General features: G+C 38.9%; 2 protein-coding genes across 2 annotated transcripts; one reads left to right on the top strand and one right to left on the bottom strand.

Moving 5' to 3' along the window:
* Positions 1 to 245: 245 nt before the first annotated feature.
* On the bottom strand, positions 246 to 13,419 carry LOC116721350 (protein Niban 1-like). Its single transcript, XM_032565012.1, has 14 exons — positions 13,261 to 13,419; positions 9,677 to 9,807; positions 9,341 to 9,478; positions 9,141 to 9,258; positions 7,866 to 8,030; positions 6,187 to 6,302; positions 6,005 to 6,109; positions 4,757 to 4,919; positions 4,472 to 4,653; positions 4,210 to 4,356; positions 3,986 to 4,096; positions 2,970 to 3,077; positions 2,765 to 2,876; positions 246 to 1,726 (listed from the first exon to the last, which is right to left on the bottom strand). Exons 1-14 carry the CDS (start codon positions 13,313 to 13,315, stop codon positions 504 to 506), a joined length of 2,874 nt encoding a protein of 957 aa, XP_032420903.1. The 5' UTR covers positions 13,316 to 13,419; the 3' UTR covers positions 246 to 503.
* A 1,085-nt stretch (positions 13,420 to 14,504) lies between these two features.
* olfml2bb (olfactomedin-like 2Bb) lies at positions 14,505 to 23,290 on the top strand. The gene is made up of 10 exons (XM_032565015.1): positions 14,505 to 14,788; positions 14,871 to 15,126; positions 16,863 to 17,135; positions 17,239 to 17,346; positions 18,826 to 18,972; positions 19,083 to 19,284; positions 19,358 to 19,774; positions 20,420 to 20,596; positions 21,134 to 21,330; positions 21,986 to 23,290. Exons 1-10 carry the CDS (start codon positions 14,766 to 14,768, stop codon positions 22,373 to 22,375), a joined length of 2,190 nt encoding a protein of 729 aa, XP_032420906.1. The 5' UTR covers positions 14,505 to 14,765; the 3' UTR covers positions 22,376 to 23,290.
* Positions 23,291 to 25,147: the final 1,857 nt, after the last annotated feature.

Below are 25,147 nucleotides of genomic sequence, written 5' to 3'. Positions count from 1 at the left end.
AAGAATGAAAGAATCTGTATCTCACGGAATTAGTCCGAAAATAATTTCAAAAATAAAATTTAAAAAAGTAAAATTGCTTTAAAGGTTATGTTGAATTACCTTCCTGACAATTGATATGTACAAAGCCAAACCTCACATGCACCGCACGCCTCTTACTGCTCTGTTTTTTACTGTTATTGTGAAAATGAATGTGTGGTTTCAGCTACTACTCAGAATAAAAATAAACAAAAAAGAGGAAGAAGAAAGCTATTTAAGCATGTTTTATTTGGCAACTTGACCCGTATAAAAACAGAACATGATATAAACAAAATATCAGAATTAAATTTTTTTTTTTAATTTTTAATCCTCCAAATTTTCTTGAATAAATTGTGAACAAACAAGCATGGCTTGACTTATTTAACCTTTCTGCTCTATGCATAATTTACAAATAAGTGTATTGTTGTAATTAGTTTTTTCTTTCAATGTTAATTCATCTGTTTGTTTCTTTTTACACTTTGTGGACGTTAATCTGATGTTTCTGTGAGGGGCGGGCCGCTGCTGCTGCTTTCACAGGGGCTGACGATCGTCTCCACTTCGATGATCTCAGTCACCAGATCTCTGATGATGGACACGCTGCCCAACGGATCAGAGTCCGACTCTGAACTTTGGACGTCTTCCTCCTTCTCTTGGGTTTGCTTTTCTTCTGCGTGGTCCGCTTCCTCCACCTCAGCTTCTACTGGGCTCTCGCCGTCCGTCTGATCGTCATCCGGAACTTCTTGCTTCTCCGTCAGCTGCTGTGTTGTTGAGACAGTGGCGCTGCTAGAATCACCTTCTGTTGGCGCTACACCTTCTCGTTGTCCTCCATCTTGCTCTTCAACTCCGGTCTCATTTTCGTCATTCTCTGACGCTTCTCTCTGTTTCTCCTCTTTTGCTCTCTCTGCCTCCCAGTTCTCCTTGATTTGGCCCGTCAGGTACACCGCCCTGTCGGTGGTCTGCTGGACCACAGGCTCCATGGAGCACGGTGCAATCGCTTCACTTAGTGACCCCAGGCTGAGTTTTACAGGACCCTCTGTGCCGGGCGATTGCATTTGTGACACAGACTGGACAGAGGAGGTCTCTGATGCCTGATCTGGAGTTTGGCCTGAGGTCGAGAGTTCAGGTGTTACTTGCGTCGATTCAGCGCTTGGAGTAGATTCAGTTTGTGCATCATCTGTTGTCTGGATCAGGACAAGCGGAGCTGGATCAGGCGACTCCTGGACGGCGGATCCTGAAGCAGCCGCATCAACTTCTTGAGCTTCGGCTCCATCCACGCTGGAAGACTCGACTGCTGTTGTGTCTGGTGCTTTGGATACTGCCTCGCTTTTATCCTCTTCTTTGGTTTCCATCACACTCTGACCCTCGTTGCTCTCATGTTCCTCAAACTGCTGCGTCACAACAATCACAGGAGACGGAAGCAGAGCGCTCGGATCAGGAGACCGAGCAGGACTGGGCTCACGTTTGGTGTCGTCCTTAAGTTCTGCATCGCTCTCAGGGCAAACGTCAAGCATTTTGTCCTGATCTTCCTCCACAGGAGCGGTTTCTTTATCAGCACTTTGCTCCTCCTCTAAGGAGTGTCGAGACTGAACTGCTGGGCTGTCAGGAGCAGAGCGAGGAGGCGTCTGTGCCAGCAGGCTGTACTCACTAATGGCTAAATCTGACGTCTCCAGCAGGACATTATTACTCTTCTTACAAGCAGCATCCTGGAGTGCTATAAAAACAAAAGGCATTTAGAATCATATAAAGTCCAAAAGAGCATATTTGTAGAACAGAAGTTGCACCCTGACTCCCAGGAATATGACTTTTTATGAACACTTTTCACTTCGACAAGATTGTCTTTATCTTGAGGTCAGATAATCTTTTATCCTGGACATGATGGTAATTAGCTGCTTATGGTCAAAGACTGATTATGTCAAACATGTCATCACGTCCTTTAATCTAGTGTTGTTCAAAGTCAGGGGCAACCAGGGGTTGCAGGGGGTCTTCAGAAAGCGGGAGGGAATATCAGAAAAAAAATTTCACAAAATTGTTCAATCAAGTATTCTTACCATAACTTTTAAAAAACCTAACATTTTTCAATTATTGACAAATAAGTTAAAATAATTTGCTGAAATATCATTTGCACAGGAAGCACTAGATTTAGTGCTTCCTGTGCTTTTTGCTGGAAAAAAAAACTTCTAAGAACTCCTGGCCAATCAAAGCCAGAAGGCACGAAGTATTTATGCTCTGTTTATGCTCTGACGTAAAGCACTTTGAACTGGCTTGTTGCGGAAATGTGCTACATAAATAAACTGGATTGACTGATTGATAAATGAATGTGATAATTATTGAATAGTAAATAAAAGTGAGGAAACAAAAGTTCTAAAAGTTGATGTTTCCTTACATATTTTGTAGAGTTCTCTGTGAGATTGCAAAAGGGATCCGCAGCCAGACGTTTGGAGAGTCATGGCATGGAGAGGTTTGGGAACCCCAGCTTTACAGTAATGACTTTATTCTGCTGGTTACAGATTTTAATAGGGATTATATACTTATATATCTGTGCAATTGTGTCTCAAAGCGTTCTGAATGACACGTCTGGACCTTGAGTAATGACATGTTGCAGGAGGAAAGATATGTTACGCTTTGGGACTGCCTCTTCCTGAACAGCAAACCAAGGGTTTGAATTTATTTGTTACATTGGCTGCATACTGAGAACTGGGTGTGTCACAAGGGGCAGTAGGTGTGTGTGTGTGCCTGTGTGTGGGTTTACCTCTGTGTATCTCCTTTTGGAGGATGTTTCTCAGAATGTCATCGTAGACATTGTGAACCAGAATAAAACGGCTGTAGTCAGAAAAAATGTACTGCTCAAACTGCTGGAGCTCCTGTACAAACAAAAGCCACACGTCAGATTTATACTGAGTGCAGTGGGAGTGGTAAAGGCAGGCGGCCTCCAGCCAGCGATGAGTCTCACTTACTGTTTTGTACTTGCTGTCCATCTTGCTGAGGAGAGAAGGCAGAGCGATCTCCAGCAGAGATTTCTGATACAGCCTCCTCTGCACCACTCTGCTGTCGTAGTCCAGCTGCTGCTCAAACACACACATAACCTTTAACACGCTGACTGAACACTTGACTTCATGACAACATATCATAGGGGCCCATTGCAATTAGCTTCTGGCCATTAGACCGGACAAGGATCTGTGTTTATCTTGCTGCCATTCACAATCATTGAGATGGTGACATGGGAAAAAAACAAAAAACTGGCCAAATCTCGCAGCAGCAAGAATCAGCATCTTGGGGTTTCTTTGACAACCACAGATATACATTTGTGAAGTCGGCTAAAGAACCAACTATAAATGGATGTGTGTACTTTGGTTTGATGAGAATAAAATTAAGCTTCTTAGCAACAAGGTAAACATATGGAAAAGCACCTCTTACCCACCTGTAAGTATGGAAGAGGATCTGTGATGGTGCAGGATTTTCTTTTCTTTTTATATATATATATGTTTAACTTATCTCACAGTTACACTCAGCATTGATAAACAGTCTTGCTTTTTTTGTAGCTGTGTATTATCTCCCTGTGGATAATGTGAGAGCGTAAGCAGTGCTGTGTCTGTGGGGTTAGGAAAGGGGCTTCCTTTTAGGATTGAGACGCCGTCCTGTACGCACAGGAAGCACAGTTTCTCACATAGATCTCACATTACATTTTAATAAAGCTCAAACATTAAGCCTTTTTATATTTAGACTTCTAGCATATTTTCCCATGAAACCTAAACCTCGGTTTGAGTTGACCTTTTTGGCCTGGATGGTCACCAATGCAGTGGAGTTGTTCACTTTACACATTGACCTGACTGACTCCTTACTTTGTTTTATTCCCCAAGGCATATGTAGTCTTTTTTATTTCAATCAAGGTATTTTTTAAAAGAATTGCATGTGTTCACCCTGAATATTTGCTTATATTATTCACTGCATGACTCCATGGTAACATTTTTACCTTGAATACTCTTTCTTTAGCTCTCTCCATCTTGTCAGGAACCTGAGACGATTGCAGTCTGGTCGATGGTTGGAAGAACCTCCCCAAAGTGTAAACGGCGCTGTCCAGTAGCTGCAAGAAACGCATGGAAAATATAATGAACATCTCTTTCCTGACCTTCAACTTTTGCCCCCTCCTCCATGTCACTTTGCAGCTGCAGCTGCACTCAAAGACGAACATCCCACCTGCTCCATCTCCAGGTGTGCAGAGTGAACGAGCCTCTCGACGCTGCCGAGTCCAAATCTCTGCCTTAAGTTTTCCAGTTTCTCGCTCAGGTTCTCCACCTTTCTGTAGTCTTCATCCAGTCTGATGGAGCGCAGAATGGTCAAGATCTGGAGAGCACACACACACACACCCACCCCCACACACCCACACACACACACACACACACATTCATGTTAAACCACATCAAGAAACTAAATGTGGACGACTCAGGCAGGAATTCACCTTTTGTATGTCCTCCACTTTTCCATTTGTGAGAGTAAAGGTGGAGTTCATCTGGGTTCGGAGCGTGCCCTGCATCCCCAGAATTCCTCCTCCGATGTGTTCGGTTAGCGCTTCAATGATGGAGGGCATGTAGGGCATCACAGCCTCGCTGCACACTTTCTCCGCTTCCTCACATATGTACGCTGGAATATATTGGAACATATTGATAGCATGTTCAGACATGTATTTTGCGTGAGGTTACAAAGTCGTATTTTCTGAGTTGACGTCAATATGGAGGTGTATTACCTCTGACTTTCTGGACCAGGAAGTCCTGAGAGGTCATTATCTGGTCCATGTTGGAAAAGATGAGCACCCCGCTGGCTGATGCAGTCTGACGACACTCCTCCCTCAGCGCCTCCAAACCTGCAGTCAGCTGTTCCAGCACCAGAGTGTAGGTCGCCTGAACCGTCTGTACATACAGAAATACAGACTAATATTAAATCAGGCATGAGACGCCTCTCCTCTAAGTTTAGGGTTTGATTTTTGCTTCTCACTGCGTCTTTCTGAGAAACGACAATGACCGATTTGGAATCAGAAGAGGAGGCCATATCTTTAAAAGTCACCCCAGTCTTCCGGTTTAAGCCAGGAGATCAAATTAAGATTTTTTTAAAAATGGGTTTTGTTTTGCTACACGAGTTATTCTCGGTTTTGTGGCTGAATGTGAATTACTCACACCCTGACCAAGACGTCAGATCACAAACATTTTTTTTGTGATTAAAAGCAATAAGAAGTCACACTGCAGATATAGATCTGTTGCTCACATCATTTCTTACAGCATTTAATTTAAAATAATAAAAAAGTAACTAACAGGAAAATGAGACATGATTGAGTCAGCTGCTGATGTTACGTGACATGAGGTTTAAGCTTTAGAATAATTGAATTATTTTAATGTCAGAACTCAATATTGTGCTTAGACAGAATTAATTCATTAGTTCCATTTCAGATGAAAAACATAATGAAAAGGTTGTGTTCAAACTGTTTAAATCAACAAAGTGACCTTACTGTATGTAAAACTCGTTCTAAGGAAAAGCACTACCATCAGGTAAGATAAATATTGAGCTACCTCGCCACAATGACACGAAAAATATTTGGTGGAGTCATGGTGAGGCTACCAGTACTGCACCAACTGTTGCAAATTTCAGTGGCTGCATCATGCTGTGGGCCGTTTCACTGCGAGTCATGCTGGCATTTAGCACAAAATCGATAAATGAATACCTTCAAATTGATCAACTTCAGCTCGAATCACCATTTCAGTGTTCAGAAACGTGGTCGGATCACTTATCATAGTTTAATTTACCAACAGAACAACAAGACACTTCTGACCAGAACTTTCAGCACTATCACGTTTTTAAAAATTTTTTATTTTTTTAATTGTTCTTGACATCACCGTGTCAGGGCCCGTCAGAAATGAGTAATCGCTACCCAAGGCGGCAGCCTTGGTTTTAAACAATGACTAATAACACACAAAACACTCGGTTTGTTAGTAAAACTTACTGCCTGCCATTGTCGGATCCGTTCAGTCTTCTTGCCCTTCACCTTAGACTGAAGCTGGCTCTGTAACCATGACAACACTTCCTCCATCACCTGGCGGGCCAGCACCTGCACACACCCTGTACGTGAGGCCCCCTGCTGACAGCTCACAGGCAGACAGGAAGCTGTGGGGTAAAGTTGCTGACCTGTTCTTCGGTGCCCAGCAGCTTCTCCCAGGATTCATAGCAGCCTTTCTCCTGTCGGTACAGACGGAGGGCTCGGGCGTACGCCTGGCTCTCGTGGGGCAAATCCTGCCAGGGGTCTGAGGGAAGTAAGGACTTTGTTAGGACTTCTGGAAATGATGATCATCCTCTCTTAAATGCAAACTTATCAATTTTTGTTTGATACATTTGAATCTTTAAATTTCAGCTAGTTTAAAATCAAAGCAGAACTGGTGGTTTAGATTGGTGGCGCTGTGCTTGGTTTGATGAGTAACCACAATGTCCTACTTTGAGTGCCTTCTCTTTGCTGCCTGACATACTGTATTTCTGTTGTTTGTTGTCAAATGGTGTAGATTAGAAAAGAAAATATGATGGTAAATATCTTCTCTTGTATTTTTCACTTTTCAGCTCTAACTATGTATTCATTTCTACATCAAACCAAAATATACCAATCAGCATTTTTCTTACTATTTTTAAAAGCTTCCTTCCCCACTGACCAATAATATTCCTTTGGATAAACGTTTTACTATTAAGCCATTGGGTACTTTTTTCTTACTAAACTTCAGTGTTTTGAGGAACAGAGAGTTTCGATTTCAGAAGAGACGTGACTTTCCATTCTGTCATCGTTTTCGTGAAAGCAGAAGTCCAGCAAACCATTCACCTGGCGGGTTTTATTAACCTTTCGAGAGACATCATGACGCGTGTGCAAAAAATCCCAGGAGAGACACAATTAGAGACACAGACTTAAACAGCAAAAACAATATGAAGGTAGCGCCTATTTACTGGAAACCTTTGATAACATTTTTAAAAATAAAATAAGCATCAACACAGTGGTGAAACACGTGCTTACAGTGAGTAAGGCGTTTTTATTCATGAATCAAAACTTGGACGCAAAAAAACCATTCATACCCCAAGACTTGTATTCATTTTTTGATCAATTTAAGGAGAAATCTTTAATTTTCTCCCTGATATTTGAAGGGGATATCGATCTGTCGATTGTTATCCATCCCTGTTTCATGTATTGTGACTTTTTAGACGATTTAATGAGCAGCAGCTACTGGTGACTATTTATGTCTTAGTTCCTGTCAGCTCATGATGTCTTTGCTCAGATATGTCATGCCTTGCTTTCGCAACGACCTCATGACAACTTTGAAGAGGGGTTTGTCTTCTGGTTTGTATCCTTGCTAACCACAGAGGAAGTGAGCAGCATTAATATTTTTATCTGTCGCCAAGGCAACTGCCACAGCATGAGTGACAAGCTGAAGCCTGCTCATGCAGCTGCTGCTTTCGAAACAGATGTCAGCTCTACTCTTCAGCAGACTCAAATATTTGTGCTTGAAACAGAAATCAAACTCGTTATGAAATAGTTGAAATCTAATGTGTTTTCTTCCAGGATTGCCCTACAAGTAGCTCCATTCATAGTCAAGTTAACCCCACAGCATCATGGCGACATCGCCGTGTTTCTTGGTTATAACGTGACATAAAGTGGAAAGGATTATGTGCTACGTTGTCTGTCTTGATGTAGAAAACTGAGTTTAGCTACAAAACTGCACAGCACGTCTCCTACAACTGATCACTTTTGACATTTTGTCATTTTGTATATTTATCACCCCCTACAGAACCGTGTTGTAACTGTTAATTTGTCCTGTAGGTTAGTGTTTTACCAAGGTTGCGGTGTCTAATACAGGCCCTGAGGCCAGACAGGAAGTGATCTCTTTCATCTTCTTGTTGAAACAGGAAGCAGGTGTGGCCTGTGTACGGCAGATGCAGATATACAGCAAACATATCTGGAGATGACGCCCCTGAAGAAGAAGAATCCTCCTTCACTCCTGGACAAACAAGCATCCATGTTACAAATCTGTCATTTTCAAAAGATGATATTGATCTTTGAATTAGCCTGTTTTTATATCATGCTTAAATGACTTCGAGAGGGTTTTAAAAGACTCCTGGCGCTGGATTTAAAATCTATAAAATACGAAAACAAACCATAACCCATGTTAGATGTGACCAATATAGCATTCATATGTTTTTCAGATTCGGTTACATGATTTTATGCCCCCAAAATAGATGTTTATCTTTAATTTATCCTAGTTTTCTTCATGTTCTACAAATTACTTTGAAAATTATTGCTGAGTCGTTTTTTTATTTATATAAAAATAGCCTTTTGAAGAATGTGATTGCTTCTGTTTTCTGATATGTTTATGTTGTTGATCCCGTTTTTCAAACTTAGTGTGGTTTCTACTTTATCAATTGTCTCAAATATACAACATGGCCGTATGTGTTTGCTGCTGCTTAAACGTGTGGATCATTTTTGCCCATTGCAGCTTCCTCTTTAAAAAGAGAACAAGATGACGAAGACTGCAATGCCAAGCTTGAAGTTTCAGAGTGATTGCATGCCCACGTTTTCAGGAACACACGCGATAAGTGCAACAAATTCAAGATTGGACTGTGATCCTCTTCCTTCTGGTGTGCAAACAGCAAAGTTACAATTGATGCAGTCAGGACTTGTTTGCAGATCATTTTGCTGGTTTATACAGCTCTAAATCCTAAATAAATCCTACATAATAATTCTGGCATCTGCTGGAAGCAGGATTTCAACCAGCAAACTAAGAACAAATTAAAACAGACAGCAAGGTCTTCATTTATCGTGATTTATTTTATTGTGTTGTTTTATTGTGTTTCAAATTATTTACATCTACCTTTTTATTCTTGAGTGATTCCTCATTTTGCAATTGTGGTTTTCTTGTCAAATTACTTTCCTACAGCTACTCAAATCTAGTTAGGCTGAAAGTGATTGTTTTAATACATTTTTCCCTATTTCTTATTTCTTATTTTTAATTTAAGAGAGTCGTCTCAGTGGAGGGAGGCAGAGGTAGTCAGTTTTTCCATCAGTAAAGCTATTCGTGTTACTGAGTTGGATGAAGTGTCGTATAAAGTACCATCGAGTATTCCTGCACAGATTTTCTCCAAGTGAACTCTCGACTCTTCCTCACTGGTGAACACGACTCCTCCTGCTGGCTGCAGGACCAGCTTAGGTGGAGATCCACGACTAAAAGTCTGGACAACAATATCCAGGATCAAGACGCCATAATCAGATGCGATGTAAACAAGAAAAAGGGTTTATTCGATGCTGGTTTACCTCCATGCTGTCGTGTATTTCCACTTTGTAGTCTCCCTTCAAGACAACATATTTCTCCTTGGATTTCTTCCCCTGCTCATCCCAGGAGGACATCTTAACGCTCCCCTGGTACAAAACCTCATCTCCGTCATTCTTGGGCTTCACAGAAACACACAGACAGAATTACACATCTTCAGCTGCACCTAGCGTGAATTTATATGGCATAGATGGATAAACTCTGAACACTTGCTTGTGGTTGATTTTTAATTATTTTGGCCCTGATTTCGTAGATAAAGGACAGCCAGTATGAATCCTAAAGTTGTGCTGATTGGATATCTACATAGTTTCAGTTCTCACCTTTTGTGTGAGCAATAAGCCATTCCCCTCTTTCTTAGGCTGAAACTCCTGGTGAATGTGTCCAAGGTAGGTCACGGAGTACTGCTGGCGGTAAAACCCACTGAAGCTCTGAAAGGTACCGTCGACGAGACCTGCAAACACACAAGGAGAAAGATGAAAAGGTCAAGCAACATTTTATCACTCAGTTCTTACTAAACTCTATAAAACACAGAGTATTATAAATTGTTGGGGAAGTGAAGAATGGCCTTCCAATTTTTTCCCACTATCTCAAGAAAGAAAAACTTGTTTTCTGGTAATATGAAATAGTTACTTTGGTAAACAATGGTTGCATTTTTGGGATCATAAGATGATTATTGCCCAAACACCTGTGGTTCTGCTACCCAGTTTATTGGTACGAGATGCCCTGCTGCACATTTTCCTCATGGGATTTTCAAGCCATAGAGATGTTTTTCTTCATATTATCAATTTTGTTTTCACAAGCTAATGGAAATTTTTTTTTGTTGTCATTACAACATTACAGAATACCTTGTAACAGTGGCAATAAAGCTAGCAATTTTTTCCTCACAATAGAACAGTTTCCTGTTTAAAACTTCTCAAAGAAAATAAACGGACACAAATTTAATGCTCTTCTACATCCGTTCCAACATTTCCGCTGTTAAGGCAATAAAACAAATATATAAAACTGTTTTTTCTTGGGTTCATGGAGTTTAGCTTGTGTTATTGTAGAGTGGCGTCCCATTAGCTGCACTGAACAAACTGATTCGTCCTCATTAGAGATTAGAGTGAGCTATTTAATCGACTCAATCGATAGATTTAAAACTAGACGTTGCTCTCATAATTTTTAGTAAAATTCAAGAATCAAATTTTTGGAAGATGGGCAGCCTCACTTCCACTTTATCATACGCTATGCTCTTAAATTTATGATCCTTCACAAAAGATGGTATGTAATAAATTCAGCAAGGGGTTCACTTACTGACAACAATACTAAAAAAGGTTATTTATGCCCTTAAATGCATCCTGTAGGTCAACCCTGTGCAATACAGTCTCAAGTAAAGAATGATTATTCAAACCATCGATTGGGTCAGTGGCGTGGTTTTTATCTTTTCAAAAGGTAAAAGACATTTAAAAATCTAAACAAAACCAACTAATTAATAATAAAAATTTATTTTGTTTTATCTTTTTATGAATTAGACATCATTCATGAATGATAAGAGTGTAATCGTTCATGACGGCGCCCTCCACTGGATACACCACAAGTTACTGAACAGTGAAACTTAATGAAACCTTCACTTCACTAAGCATGAAAAAAGCCTGACCTTGTAAGCATTCAGAGTAAGTTTGAGACAAATTTGCAAATTTGCTTTTGCCACTCCCTTCATATTTTGATTTTCTTGCAAAATTTCAAAGAAGAATCAAACGTGACAGGGAGACATTTAACTTTTAAAACTCATTTGATCATATTCCCACTCATCTTTCAATTTAATTAATTACTGTCAGTCGTGGATCAAATTCTTGGGGGGGAGAAAAACTGGAATTGGACATTTTCTTTTAGCATTCATGGTCAGGCATGACTTTTCCAACTATGTTGCAATGGAAAAATAGCTGAGACAGCTAAATTGAAACGGATGCAATGTTCTCATGGGCATTTATCACCACCAAACAAATGGAAACCTGCACCAAGACTTGAAAACAGCAAATGTGTATACATAAACAAAAAATAAATGTGCAAAGGACTGGGGTTTGAGGTTAATCTCTATTAATTTTTAAAGGAAGTCTTATAACAAATGATTATTTAAAGTACATAAGACTCATTTTAGATTAATTATTTGATGCTTTCCTACTTAGAACTTGTCAACATGTGTTGCACTAGTTAATAAGATGTTAATACGTGGTGTTGACAATATATTTTATTTATTTTATTAGATAAATAAGACATATTTATCTAATAAAATATATTTATTTTATAAATATAAAAATAAATAAAATATATTTATTTTATTAGATCAAATAAAATTAAATATATTTTATTTTAAGTGAGTATTTTTTGATTACTGAATTAACTTCCATCTGATTCATTTGTAAAAACATGAACACAAATGATATACAAACCTTTCTCAAGAGGATGGATTAAACAATCAGTTTATTCTTAGTTTGAACTTTTCAGTGAAGTGTTTATTTTCTCAATTGGACAGATTCACAGTTTTTAATTTGATTACTTTGTTCTAAAGGTCATATGATGTTATTCAGATGCTTAGCATTTCTTAGCTTTTCTAAGAAACACTAGTATTATTATTGACATAATATTGATCTTTTACACTTTGTAATTCTTTGGGAATGCTCCTACCTAATCCTACACAGAGCCCCGTCGGTATCTATGTGAGTCTTAGCAGCAGTTTTTAGGTTGAATCCCAAATTTAGAGCTACATCTTTATGTGGATCTTGCCAGGAATTATGTGCTAGATCTCCAAACTGTGCTCTCGTGATTTGTTTGAATGTGGATTTGTTATAACCTCTTGCTTAAAATTAGTTTGCTCTGTGAGGCCAGTATCACACGTTCTGTCTCGGTCTGACTTTCATCTCACAAACTGACCCAAACGCAAGGATACACAGAGAAAGATCAGACAACCCATAATAATATAATAGTTGGAAATAGCTGCAATTACATTCTAGTTTGCAGGGAAGATTAGTGACAGGATGTGTCTGAGCTGATAACACATATAGGAATGCGCACATGGAGGAATAAACAAAAGCACTGACATTTAAGGGAACCACAATGTTGGATTGGTTTGTACTTTGTTGATCGTTTTAAGGAAAAAATATCATGAATAATCTGCTTCTAAATCTTCCCTTTCTCTATTTATTTTAGACTGAAGTCATCTTGGTGGTTAAAGTGGGTGACATGCAACTGCAAGGTTCTTGGTGTAACTGTAGGGACCTTTGCTGATTTGTCACACCCCTGCCCACATTTCCTGTGTGCCGCTCCCCCGAACTCTTTCCACTAATGTCAAATATAATGAAACTTTCTCATATAATATCAGCACTGCAGTCTCCAAAGCTGTGACAGAGTAGTTTGTAGCAGTGTTTCCATCATTCTGGGGAAATTATTTTTGCCACAGACTGTTTATAGTTCGTATTATGTGGCTTGAGACTCTTTTAACACTTCACAATTAGGCTCAGGTCCCGTTAGATAATCAACTTAAAATTATATACCTAAAAACTGCGCAGATTGGAAGATACAATGCATAGTTCAAAATGAAAGCCCTGTTTTTAATCCATAGTTTTCTACAGATATAATGATCTATATAATATATTGTTTGCTACGGGTACAGCTGTAGTGGTTTTTGAGACTGAAACTACAGCTACTGCTGCTTTTGAATCAAAAATTGATGTATCTGAATCATTCAAACTTACATCCCTGCGTCTCTAACGTCTCTGCTCTCTGTGTAACATCTGTCTTTTTTTGTTTAGCTGTTTCCTTTAAGAAATCCCATACATCAACGCAGATCGTATCGTAACACCGGAGTCAGTTACGCTGTTATAAACATCTGATAATGAAAATACAGAAAGAATAATGTCTTCACTACCTTTGATGTGGTTGATTTTGGCCTCATCCAGCAACCCAGAGGAAGATGCTCCCATGCTGTATGTTTCCTTTTTTCGTCTACAAAAGTTGCATTAACTGAATTTGTATGCACTGTGTGCACAGGAGCACATCTCAACTGAGTGATTTACCCTGAAGTGTCAAGAAGTTTGAGCTCAACTCATTTCCTGTTTTTTTTTTTTTTTTATGACTCGGTGTGTGTGTGTGTATAGTTGGGCGGGGCTGTTAAATATGAGGTGAAATGTGTCAACAGCATCAAACTCAAATGTCACCGCTTTCTTTGCAGGGCCATCTGCTGGCAAAATGTGAATTGAAACACATTGTTTTGCACAATTTTCTGACTTTAATGCAACTATAGAAATATTATTATGACTGTAGAAAATTAGTCCTACTCAATGTGGAATAGGAAACAGCTAAAAAGAGCTTCAAAGAACTAAAATATGGATCAAAGTTTTGAAGCATTTTGATCTTCTTTTACTTTATTGTTGGTCACTTTCTGTGCTTTAATTTGAAATACAAATTGAAGCACATTAGTTTATGTAACATGTTTTGTAAAATGACAGATTTTGACATATTTTATATGTAATAATGGTGTGTGTAATACAATGAAGTTCAGTGACATTTGAACTTTATTTAGGGTTAATTAAAGACACTAATTGATGGCAGATGGTTCCTGACTCCTCTTTGAATGTGGTTAATTCAGAACACAGCAGGATCCCCGTTTATAACAAGCAAGCTCACTACTGCATAATCATGTTAATTATTTCTTGATTCATTACTTTAATTCCTAAAAAGTTGCTTTATTCAACTTTTACAGGATATGGGTCACATTAATAGTGGAAAATATACTAAAATGAAATATTTAAATTTTTTTCTTCACCTATTTTAGTTTTTTACTTCACAACGAACTGGTATGTGTAAGCTTTTATATGCATTATAGTACCCAAATCAGTTAGAAGTTTCATATTTTAATCTTTTACATTTCTGTTAAGGTACATTATAATATGTTTTTTCGTTTGAATGAGTTTGGGTTTTGTTCGAGAAAGGAAAGATTTAAAAAGAAGGATTTCAGGAATATGTATTTTCAATAAACGCGCTTCCTCGCATCTGACCAATCAGAATCTCTGTTGGTTGCCTAGTAAATGACAGAGTTGTTTTGATTGGCTGGCAACATTTGGCTATAATTTTCCATCTGAAAAGTCCAATCTGGATCCTCTCAGGCGCAGTCAGTACCGTGTGGACCGCCTAGGCAGTTCATTTTACTGACTAGACGCCGCAAAAAAAAACAGATTTAGAATTAATTTTATTAAAATATAACAGTCCACCAAGGCCTAACTTTATAAGTTGCTTTTCTATATCAGTTTTAGTGTGTTTTATTAGGATTCTCAGTCTAAAATGACTATTTAAAGACACTTTAAACCCCACTTTTTTGGAAACCAAATTGTATTTCCGATCAAATTTAAAGAGTTATCGCGCGCGCTTATATTTATGTGTTTATTGCCATCAGACAGGTAAGAGTCGCTCGGCTGTTTTGGCAGTATTTACCTGAGAATTACCTGGAAATAGTAACCACACAGTGCTGCTTATGTGGAGAATGTGGCGCATTCTCTCTGTGTTAGTTTTTTGCTGTACTATTCGCGGACTCGACGGTCTGGCGGCGGATACAAGTCAGGACCGGGAGGAGTTGAATTTGACTGGACCCCAGGAGCTCAGTAAGCCGGACAAAGGCGCCCCGTCCACGGGGAGAGCTGAGGACAGAGAGCAGAGAGACGCTCCAGCTGGGAGTCTGCAGCCCACCAATGCACCTCTGGAGGATGAGCTGGACAACCAGGAGAATATAATAAGCCAGGTCAGTGTTATTGTTATCATATACTCAGTTTAATGCATTTCATTAGGATTTTATGTGACTTATCAACTCAAACTAATACTTAAGAGATCTGTCCTTTTTTTTCCTACGATTTAAACGCTTATGGCATACCTTTTACTCCGACATCACTACTGTAAATGAATGCAGTTGAGCTAGCTGACTTTATTAGTCAGCTAATTTACAGACAGATTACCCCAGAGCATCAAGATCAAGAACAGACAAGATTGAGGATGAATTAGCTTTAGGTCTCACATTTAGAATCTAACACTGCTCAGTCCATCATCTGACACCGAACCCACCAAAATGTGGTAACCCACCTGAACTGACTGGGTGGGCAAAGAGAGCAGTAATCAGAGAAGCTGCAAAGAGAATTACTATAACTCTGGAGGAGTTGGAGAAGTACACAGCTCAGGTTGGAGAATCTGACGGCATGCTAGCTGTACGTCATAGACTCCAGTAAATCCGATCTTTATGGAGGTGTGCTAAATTTCCCAGAAGCCACGTAGTGGGTACAATAAAACACTTGACGGAAGGTGATCTGGTCAGAGAAAATGAATATTAATTCTGTACTCTTTGGTCTGCATGCAAATGCTGTGTGTGAGGAAAACACTCCAAACATACATCCAATGTCACAGTGGTCTAGTTTAGATCAGGGGTGTCAAACTCCTGTCCTCAAGGACAAGTGTCCTACTAACTTTAGATGTGTCCCTGGCCCAATACAGCTACAAGAAATGTCTACTAATGGTTCAATATTAGATTCAGGCGTGTTGAAGCACAGCCACAGCTAAACGTTGCAGGACACTGGTCCTCAGACACTAGAGTTTGACACTTTTTGCTTTGTTAGGACCATATTCAGGTGCTATGATGATCCAGTCAAAGTCCAGACCAAGATCCATTTCGAAAATTAATTAAGAGACATATGTTTTAAACTATATTTTATAGCACATGCAAATTATATTCAATATGAGGTGAACTTGAGGTTATCTTGAGCCATGCTAGTTCAAAAGGGTAGATCATAAAAACAGGAGTTTATATATAGTTAGAACCACAAGCAATGGTTTGTTTTTTCTTTCTTCACTGAATCAGTTTACTGTCAATCTTATATAATGAGCAATTTCTTGCTGAAGGTTTTGTGTAACTTTTGCAAAACTTTCCATTTACTTCATCACACAAAAGCCACAGGAGACAACAAAGCACTTGTGCATTCAGGACATAAGCTTTAGTTTTCCAGTTTCATATTCAAAACTGGATTGGGGGACATTTGTACTCTCATCACATCTCACTTGCAAAATAGGTCAGCATTTTATCAGTACTTTAATCTAAATCTAAACCTTAGTTTAAATCATAGGAAACACCAGACTTATGTGTGTGTGTGTGGGTGTGTGTGTGTGTGTGTGTGTGAGACGCTCACATTATGGTAAGCGTCTCCATCCATCTGGCAACTGGTTATGTAACATCTTTCCAGCTGTAGGAGCTCCAAACCAAAAAAACTGCCTGTTTGTAAACGGTTGTAACTATCTTTTCACAAAAGGCTCATCTCTGCTGCAGCTGCACACCATCAATCATCCTTCTGTTTACTTTATATTTTGACGAATGATGTTTTTTGGGGGGTTTTTCTGATTATGTTGCACAAACTAACAGATGGGTGTTTCCACTTTATGTCGACTGTCTGGAGCAGAAAGGAAATCCTGAAAAAGATCCCGATTCTTCTCTTTCAGCTGCTTGGAGACTATGACAAAGTTAAAACAGAGTCGTCTGGGTCCGACTGTGTGTGCCGCTGTGTGGTTCGACCAGTCAAGCGCTCTGACTGCAGCCGCATTCATGACAGCGATCCAGCATCGCTCTCCCAGGACTTTTACACTGTGGAAACAATCACCAAGGGGACAGACTGCAAGAAGTGTGTGTGCATGGCTCCTCCTTCAGCCGTCAACCCCTGCGAGGGAGAGTACAGATTCAAAAAGCTACAGGAGGCAAGCAAAGATGACATCAAGGTAGAAACTGAAAACTGGCTTTTGGTAACTGGTCAGGAATGAGGATGTTTTCTATAAACAATACTTTCTTCTGACATTTAGTCTTGTGTTTGTCTTTTCCAAGCTGGCAACCATCATTGATTTATTAGAAGGCTCTATGTATGGAATGGACTTGTTAAAGCTCAACTCTGTCACTACCAAACTGCTGGCCAGGGTGGACAGCCTGGAGAAGGTGAGTGAATTCAGACCCTATATGGAAACGATTAATCAGTTTAATAGATTATTAAAATACTAATTGACTAATAGTTAACTAGAGTCTACAGACTAAAAAAAAGGGCCAGTTTCTGAAAGAACAACATACTGAGCCAAAACTTTACAACAAAATATATACATTTTGTATTGAAGATAAAAAGCTCTTCTTTGTCTGTAAATATGTCTATGCAGAACTCCGACAAGTTGTGAAATTTTAGCTTAGCTAATTAAAAAATTTTAAAAAACCCTATCAAGAATCTTTGCTATTCAAACATACTTTGGAGGAATGCTATGTTGTCGCATTTTAGGTAATGAAATATTTATTTTCTTATTTAAAAAAGAAATTAAATTATTTGTTTATTTATATTTTTTAATACATGTATTTCTGATTTTGTATGAATTAGCAACTTTTGGCTTGGAAACCAAAATTGATAAACCAGGATCACATAATTGTTTTCTTACATGTCTTGGTCAGTTTTATGATTTAGCATATTAATGTTTTTGAGAGCAAACGGTCAGAGATTCCACGTCTGATAGCCTGGTGAAGTTTCCTATGATGCCTCCAGAACCATTAAACAAACAGAAACAGTTCATAACCTAAAATCCACAATTGCCTCGATACGATGCCGACCAGAAGTTTCAAGGTGTGCTGGCCTTGAAATATTGCAGATATTAAATCATTTCCCTTTAATCTGGTTATTTTCCACTAGCATTGATCAAATCTCTTAAAGAAATCAAATCTAGATGAATAAATGATAATAACAGACCCCAGATTCAATCTTACATTTTTGGTGAAGATATTTGAAAATGCAGTTTGTGAATAAATTTAACCGTTTATTTAAAAAAATATTTTGAGTTCTTTTGAGTCAGGCTGCATCCAGCATTATACATGTTTTGAATGATGCACATCTTAATAGTGATGGGTTTAAAACTTCTGCATTTCAGTCACTTGCTTCATTTGACATACAGATTGGTAAACTGGAACGAAGTATGGAAATATCTGATAATGTGCTAAACTGGTTAAAATTTAATTTGACAAATAAAAATCTGGGTGTGAAAAAATAAGTTCCTCAAGGGTCTGTTCTCAGCCCGCTATTGTTTAAACTTTAACAACCATATAAAGGCTCTTACTCAGTTTACTATCATCTTTTTAAAAAATAGGGAAATGGATGATATTACGTTAAATTACGGCACGTTAAATTATGGCACTGTCTCCCTGTGTTTAAAAAGATTGACTTTAAAATGTTGCAAATTGTCAATAAAGCACTGACGGGTGTTAAGACGTACTAAATTTCTGTCAAACATGAACCAGTCCAGAATTAAAGAAAGTGATTCAGTATTTTTGTTTTGATGCTCCTCAGTTCTGGAGCAAACTGCCTGAAAACTTGAGATGTTCAGAAATTGTGGAATAATTATAATTAGGATTCACGTTTTCAGTGAATTTGTTTGTGCACCCCAGGTTTTTACAAGGAATTTCACTGAAAGAACAAAAGAGAAAGAGCGCATAAAGGAGAAAAATAAGGACAAAGACAAGAAGGTTCAGCTGAAGAAAAAGAAAACCAGTGAATCAGAGAGACCTGGAGCAGCTGCCAGCAGCCAAAAGAAGGTAAAAAAAAAATCAATCAAATCAGAATCTAAGTAACATACTTCTTTGAGAAAAGTCTTATTTTTGTGGCTGAAAAGTCAAAAACGTTTAGTCCACACTTTATCTTGCAGAAGAATCTTGAAAGTCAAATAAAGAACCAACAGCAAGATGGCCGGGTACAACAGCAGCTAACCAAGAATGAGACAGAATCTAAAGCTTCTGTCAAAGACAAGAACACTGTGTTCATTAGAGGAGTGACCTTCTACAAGGCAGATGAAGACAGCTACAAAGAGGAGGAAGACGAGGACCAGAAGAAAGGAAGAGGAAAGAACGGTAAGTGTAATGGTAGAAGTGTACCACTAGCATTTTCGGAAAGCAGTCATGTAATTTGTTCTTTGTCTTTTAGTATTCTTAATCCCGAAGGTCGCAGAGGATTTGCTGAAAATTGACAAGCTGCCAACTGTTACCAAAAGTCCTGAACCGTCACTTCCTCTGAAGCCAAACCACGAGGGCCTGAACAACACTTCACCCACTCATCAGCCAAAAGCTTCCTCAACAACCAGCAAGCAAACAACAAGGTCAACTCCTGCAACCATCAGAGTGACTGAGCAAATCAGCCCTACAACTCCACGACAAATGAAACCCAAGCTTCAAACCAAGAACGGAGATTTTCCCTCCACCACACCTGTCACCCCACACACCACAGATACCAATATCCGTCCACCCGGTGAAGCAAACCCCACCACGCCACAACCAAGACCCAAAAGCCGCCTCAACTGGACGGAGAACCCCGCTGACCAACCAAAGGCCACAAAAAAGCCAGGTAGAGTTAAACCCAAAGCTTTGATTTTGTGATGGTGCAGACTAATGTCAGAAGTCTAACAGTGGGCAAATATTTATGCTTGGGAGAACATCAAAGTTATGACGCGATACGGTATCAACAAGGCGTGATTTTCTTAAGGTATGATAACCTTGGGTAATTTTAACATCATGATGTTAACTAAAAAATTTAAAACAAAGATGCATAGCAGGATCTAATTGCTTTGATTTAACATAGAAAAATCAATAATTGTTTCTTCTGCTGCTAAAATAATATATTTTTTAAGTTGCATTAATTTTGCCTGCAACATTCTTTACTGGAAGTTTTTCCACATGGGTTAGAAAATGTGTATATCGTTTTTAAGTGGTTAATTTAAAAACTTTTTGCCAAGCAATGGAGCTTTAAAGGCAGCTGTACCTTAATAGTAATGACAGATTGAGTTGCTCTAGTTTGCACTCCTTGACTGTGTTTTTCTTGAGTGGAAATATTCCTGAAAATGATTAAATTAGTCTTTTATGAATGTATGCAGCCAGTTGATGAGCACAGAGTAAAGGACAAAAGAACTGTGGCATCATTATGATGAAATATTTGAATGATTTTGAAGCTGTAACATTTTAAACCCTATTCTTTTTCTCTGTTGCCTGTCAGGTGTGTGTAAGGACACAGTAGCGAGCATCTCCGAACCGGCCCAGCAGACCTCTTATGGTCTCAGTGACGGAGCCTGGATGAAAGACGCCCGTGGCCACGGCAAGGTCATCTACCTGACTAACGGTCACTATGGCAACAGCCTGCTGGAGTTTAGAGACATGGACACTTTTAAATCAGGTATCTGGAAGACCAAAAACCTCCAAGAGTCAATTTAATAAACATTTATTATAAAATAATTTTACTAATTATGTATTTAGCAATATAAGATTCTAAATACCAATTAAAACTTCAATGCTAATTATTTGTCCGATTATTAGGAAAATTTAATGGTAACACTGATCGCTTTCTCTCTGACATGGTGCTACTGTCTCTGCTCCTAATATAGATAATTAACGATTGATCATAGAAAGCCTGTTTAATTCTCCTATACAATTGCAAAAAACGAGAAAATGACTGTATTTTCCTTGAATTTGTGTTTGATAAATATAAAATCTTTAGGAGATTATCAAGTGGATATTTATCTGTGAAATCAGAAACATTGGCAGAAATAAACGGTAAAAGTTTAAATTGGAGAAACATTTCTATAATGCTTGGAATGTCATCTCTAAGCAATATATGTCTAGTTTGCATGTTCTGAATGATTTCTATAAATGATTGACGATTTTATAAAGTACCATGAAGTTACTGAATTGTGTTTTTACCGTTTGTGCTCAGGCCAGCCGAGTAATTCGTACAAGCTGCCCTACGATTTCACCGGAACGGGCCATGTCGTGTTTAATGGCGCTTTCTTCTACAACCGGGCTTTTAGCAGGGATGTGATCAGATTCGACCTGAGACGCAGATACGTGTCTGCCTGGACGACGCTTCATGATTCCATCCTGGAGGAGCAAACTCACAGGACTCAGACTGAAGTAAGCCTGACCTGATGTCAGATGAATCAGGATCATTGAAAAGTATAGTATCATATAGTTGTTTAAGGTTCTACTGTCTGATACGGTAACCTTGAGGGAAAATACCACATTTTAACAGAATTTCTCATTATTTGCAGAGTATTCATTCAAAAATGTAAAGCTAAATGTATAACATGATCCCATTATTTTTATTTAATGAAATAGTAGAACAACGACTCCGTGTGGGATTCTTCATAGCTCGACTTTTGGGCCACTTGATATCATAGATATAAAAATATGTTTATGCTCTTCCTAGCTCTGACAATGAAGCACTAAAGCATCTCTTATCGTCTTATCTGTGTGCTGATGACATAGGGTGAGTGTATAGGTTCAAATTTCCAGTTCTTAATTCCTCCAACTTAAACTTGGAAACGTTTAAGTTAGAGGAGTGAATTCATCATTTAGAACGTAAATGGATTAAAATGCGACACTCATCTAGATTTAGTGACATGCAGTTCAATGATGCTAAAGACCACAGGGCAAGTAAAAATCTCGCTGTTGTTATTGGTGCCGACCTGTTAAAATCGAGATAAAATGTACCAATAAATCAAGTTATTAACCTTCTTTACTGCATGTTTTTAGTCCTCAGTCATTTACAGCCCGTTTGATTTTCCAGGTGGAGTTTGCGGTGGATGAGTCCGGCCTCTGGCTGCTCTATCCCGCTCTGGACACGGAAGGTTTCCACCAGGAAGTAATTCTCCTCATCCAGCTCCATCACAGAGACCTGCAGCCCATCCACACCTTCCGCACGGGCCTCCGACGCGGCCGCTACGGCAACACCTTCCTGGTTTGTGGCGTGCTTTATGGAGTGGATAGCATGGAGCGTCGCTACGCCAATGTGACATATGCCTTCGACACGCACACGCTTACACACACCGTGCCGAGCCTGGCGTTCACAAACATGTACACACACACTTCCCAGGTGTCCTACAACCCACTAGACAAAAAGCTGTACGCATGGGATAATGGACACCAGATGAATTATGATGTCGTCTTCGCTTATTAGTTTGACAGGAGGTCAGCCTTAGCGGACAGAAGAAATAAGCTACTAACAGAAGATTCAGTTCAACTGTGTTTTGTTTAATGACTGTAGATCAGTCAGCTGACATTACTCTGCTGCAATCAGCAGTGCAACATTTGCTCAGAATTTTAAAAAACAAGTTCTCCCTATGATTTATCTCAGCCTTTGTGTATCTGCCACTCAGAAACGTCCAGTCTTTAAAAACTTACTGAGAAATTAAGCATGCATGACCCCTTAAATATCAAGATATCACAACTACTACAGAAAGTTTAGAAGTGTATTTAAAGAAGAGTAGAAACTGTTGTGAATAAAGCATTAAGGAATTTTTAAAAATCAATACAAATTGATTTTTTTTTCTGTAATCAAAGCCATAGAACAGTCATGTAGAAGCTGATTCCAGATTAAAAACATCTGCTTTCTGGCTTTTTTCACATTTTAAGGGTTTGTCAGTGATAACCTTGTGAAGTTAGCTATAAATGGTTTTCCACTTTGCAGCAGCTTGTAAAATCCTGCAGGAAAATTTCAAAGTTAGTTATTGTCTAAAGTTAAACCGTAAAACGGCAGGTTTTCTACGCCTGACTACCCACCTTCATGCAGAAACGAGCCAGTCCTAAAGGCTAGATTTAGCCCTGTAACATCTGGTAGTTTTTTTGTTTATGAGCTTTGGCTTTCTCAGTTTAACTGACTGAATAAAGTTTTATGAAGTTACCTATAAAGGGTGTAACCCCAAAATAAAGACTGGTGAATCCTTAAAAATCCAAATTGCAGATATCATTTGTTAAATTTCGCCACTTCTTTGCCGACCCAATGTAAAGACAAGGTTAATCACGACTGATTACCTGCAAGTTTTACTTTTTACTTTGTTAATTTATAATAAATGTCTGAAAAGACCAAAAATAACCTGTTCTTTTCCAGACCTTCTCTGTTTCTTTTTCTTTGTTCGTCATCTGCATGCCTGTCCAGCCTGTTGTGGACATTATTTTTAGGAGCTGATTTAGTTTTCCTGGAAGCAGCAGAGCCACTGGAAGAATCCCAGAGTGGAAAATAAGCCCAGATGCTGGTGTACGTCCGACTGGGAGTGCTCGGGGCACAGACCAGGCCATTTATGTGTTAGAAAGCCTCATGTAAATTCAAACAGGGTGACGGGTAGCCATTTGTAATTCAAACAGGCCTTGCACGCCCCTCCAGCCTGGCTCGGTTCAACTTGGCTAACTTCCTCTTTTAATGTGAAATGGACTGAAAAGGATGTGAGTGATTGACCAGAAGAAAATGTTTGAAGCAGCAGGAGTTTATATCTGCTTCATGGATAACATCATTATCCTTTTGCAGCTTCAGACATGTGGAGTCAAAATAATTCACTAGACTAGAGGTTTACCTTCCAGCACAAAAGGAACTGTAAGCATATAGGGCTACATTGGAATAGTTTCGATCAAAATGTTAAAATGGCCTAATCAAAGTCACCTAAAACCATTATCTGTAATTTGAAAACAAATATTCACAAATGCTCTCTTTCTGGACGTCCAAAGCTGAGAGAAATACCCCAAAAGAGTTCCAGCTGTAATTTTGGTGGCAGATGCTTCTAGTAAAGCTTACTTGGACTAGTCCCCCTAGTCCAAGTAAGGACTAGGGGGACACAAATACAACGGACACTTTTTATATCTTTATTTGAAAAAAAACCCCTTTAAAATCATAAATTATTTTCCTACAACTTGACATTTATGTTGCGTTTAGACATTTAGTTTATTACATAAAATTCCAACAAAAAACATTTTGTAGTTCCAATGTGACGAAATGTGGAAAAGAAATTGCAAAATCTTTATGTGCCTGACTGAGGGGAAATAATTCTTCAAAATGGCTGACTAGCGTACATGCACGTGTTAAGTACAAACACATGAATTCCTGCAGAAATGTTCCACTGAAGCCCTCTTAATCCTCAGGAGTTGACATCAAGAGTTACGTAACCTTCATGTTTCAGTGGTGGTCTGCGAGCGAGTGCGGTAAATGACCACCAAGCAGGATGCAGGAGAAAGACGCTCATTCAGACTCCTAGAGCCGAGCGCAATGGGGGCATGTGTGTGTTCTGTAAAACTGCCTGTCCCTTAACTATTAGCTCTCCACCTCATGAGAGCAGCAGGACCACACATGCACATCTGGACACTCTATAAGAAACTTAAGGTATACTATCAAAGAAAAAGAACATCTGCATCACAGCACACACACACACCTATGCATATGACAAAGAAAGGAGTGGTGTTTAAATGTGTATCCCTTTGTGCCGCTGAGCTAAATTTGGAAAATAAAAACAGTTGGAGGCAAAAAAGGAACGATATGATGGGGGATCAAGATATGCGGGTCATAAATGCACTCAGTCACCCAGAGGTCATTTATATTTAACTGTGCAAAATGACAAAGAGCGGCTGAGGTGGTTAGAGTAAGAAATTGTGGAGGGGAAGGAAAAGAATGAAAATATATCACGGCAGGGGAAAATAAGGCTGAGTGGGAAGCTAGAAGTCAGAGGTCACAGGAAATGTGTGGGAATGAACTAGACTAGACCTGAAACTCTCAACTCAAAGTGAAGTCAATGCGACTTTAGGGCAGAAAGCAAAGACATCATACAAACATAAAACATATTTTATTACTTTTAGATGAAAAGCTATTTGGGGGTTTGTCTTTGAAAAAGATTTCAGTCACTAATGGAGTAAAGTTATATAAAAAAAAGCTTTTGACTATGTAAAGTACCATTGGGTTCCTTGACTG

Source organism: Xiphophorus hellerii, chromosome 6, assembly GCF_003331165.1.
Source record: "Xiphophorus hellerii strain 12219 chromosome 6, Xiphophorus_hellerii-4.1, whole genome shotgun sequence".
Lineage (NCBI taxonomy): Eukaryota > Metazoa > Chordata > Actinopteri > Cyprinodontiformes > Poeciliidae > Xiphophorus > Xiphophorus hellerii.
The sequence above is the reverse complement of the archived record's forward strand: the minus strand, read 5'-3'. Positions and strand labels throughout refer to the sequence as shown.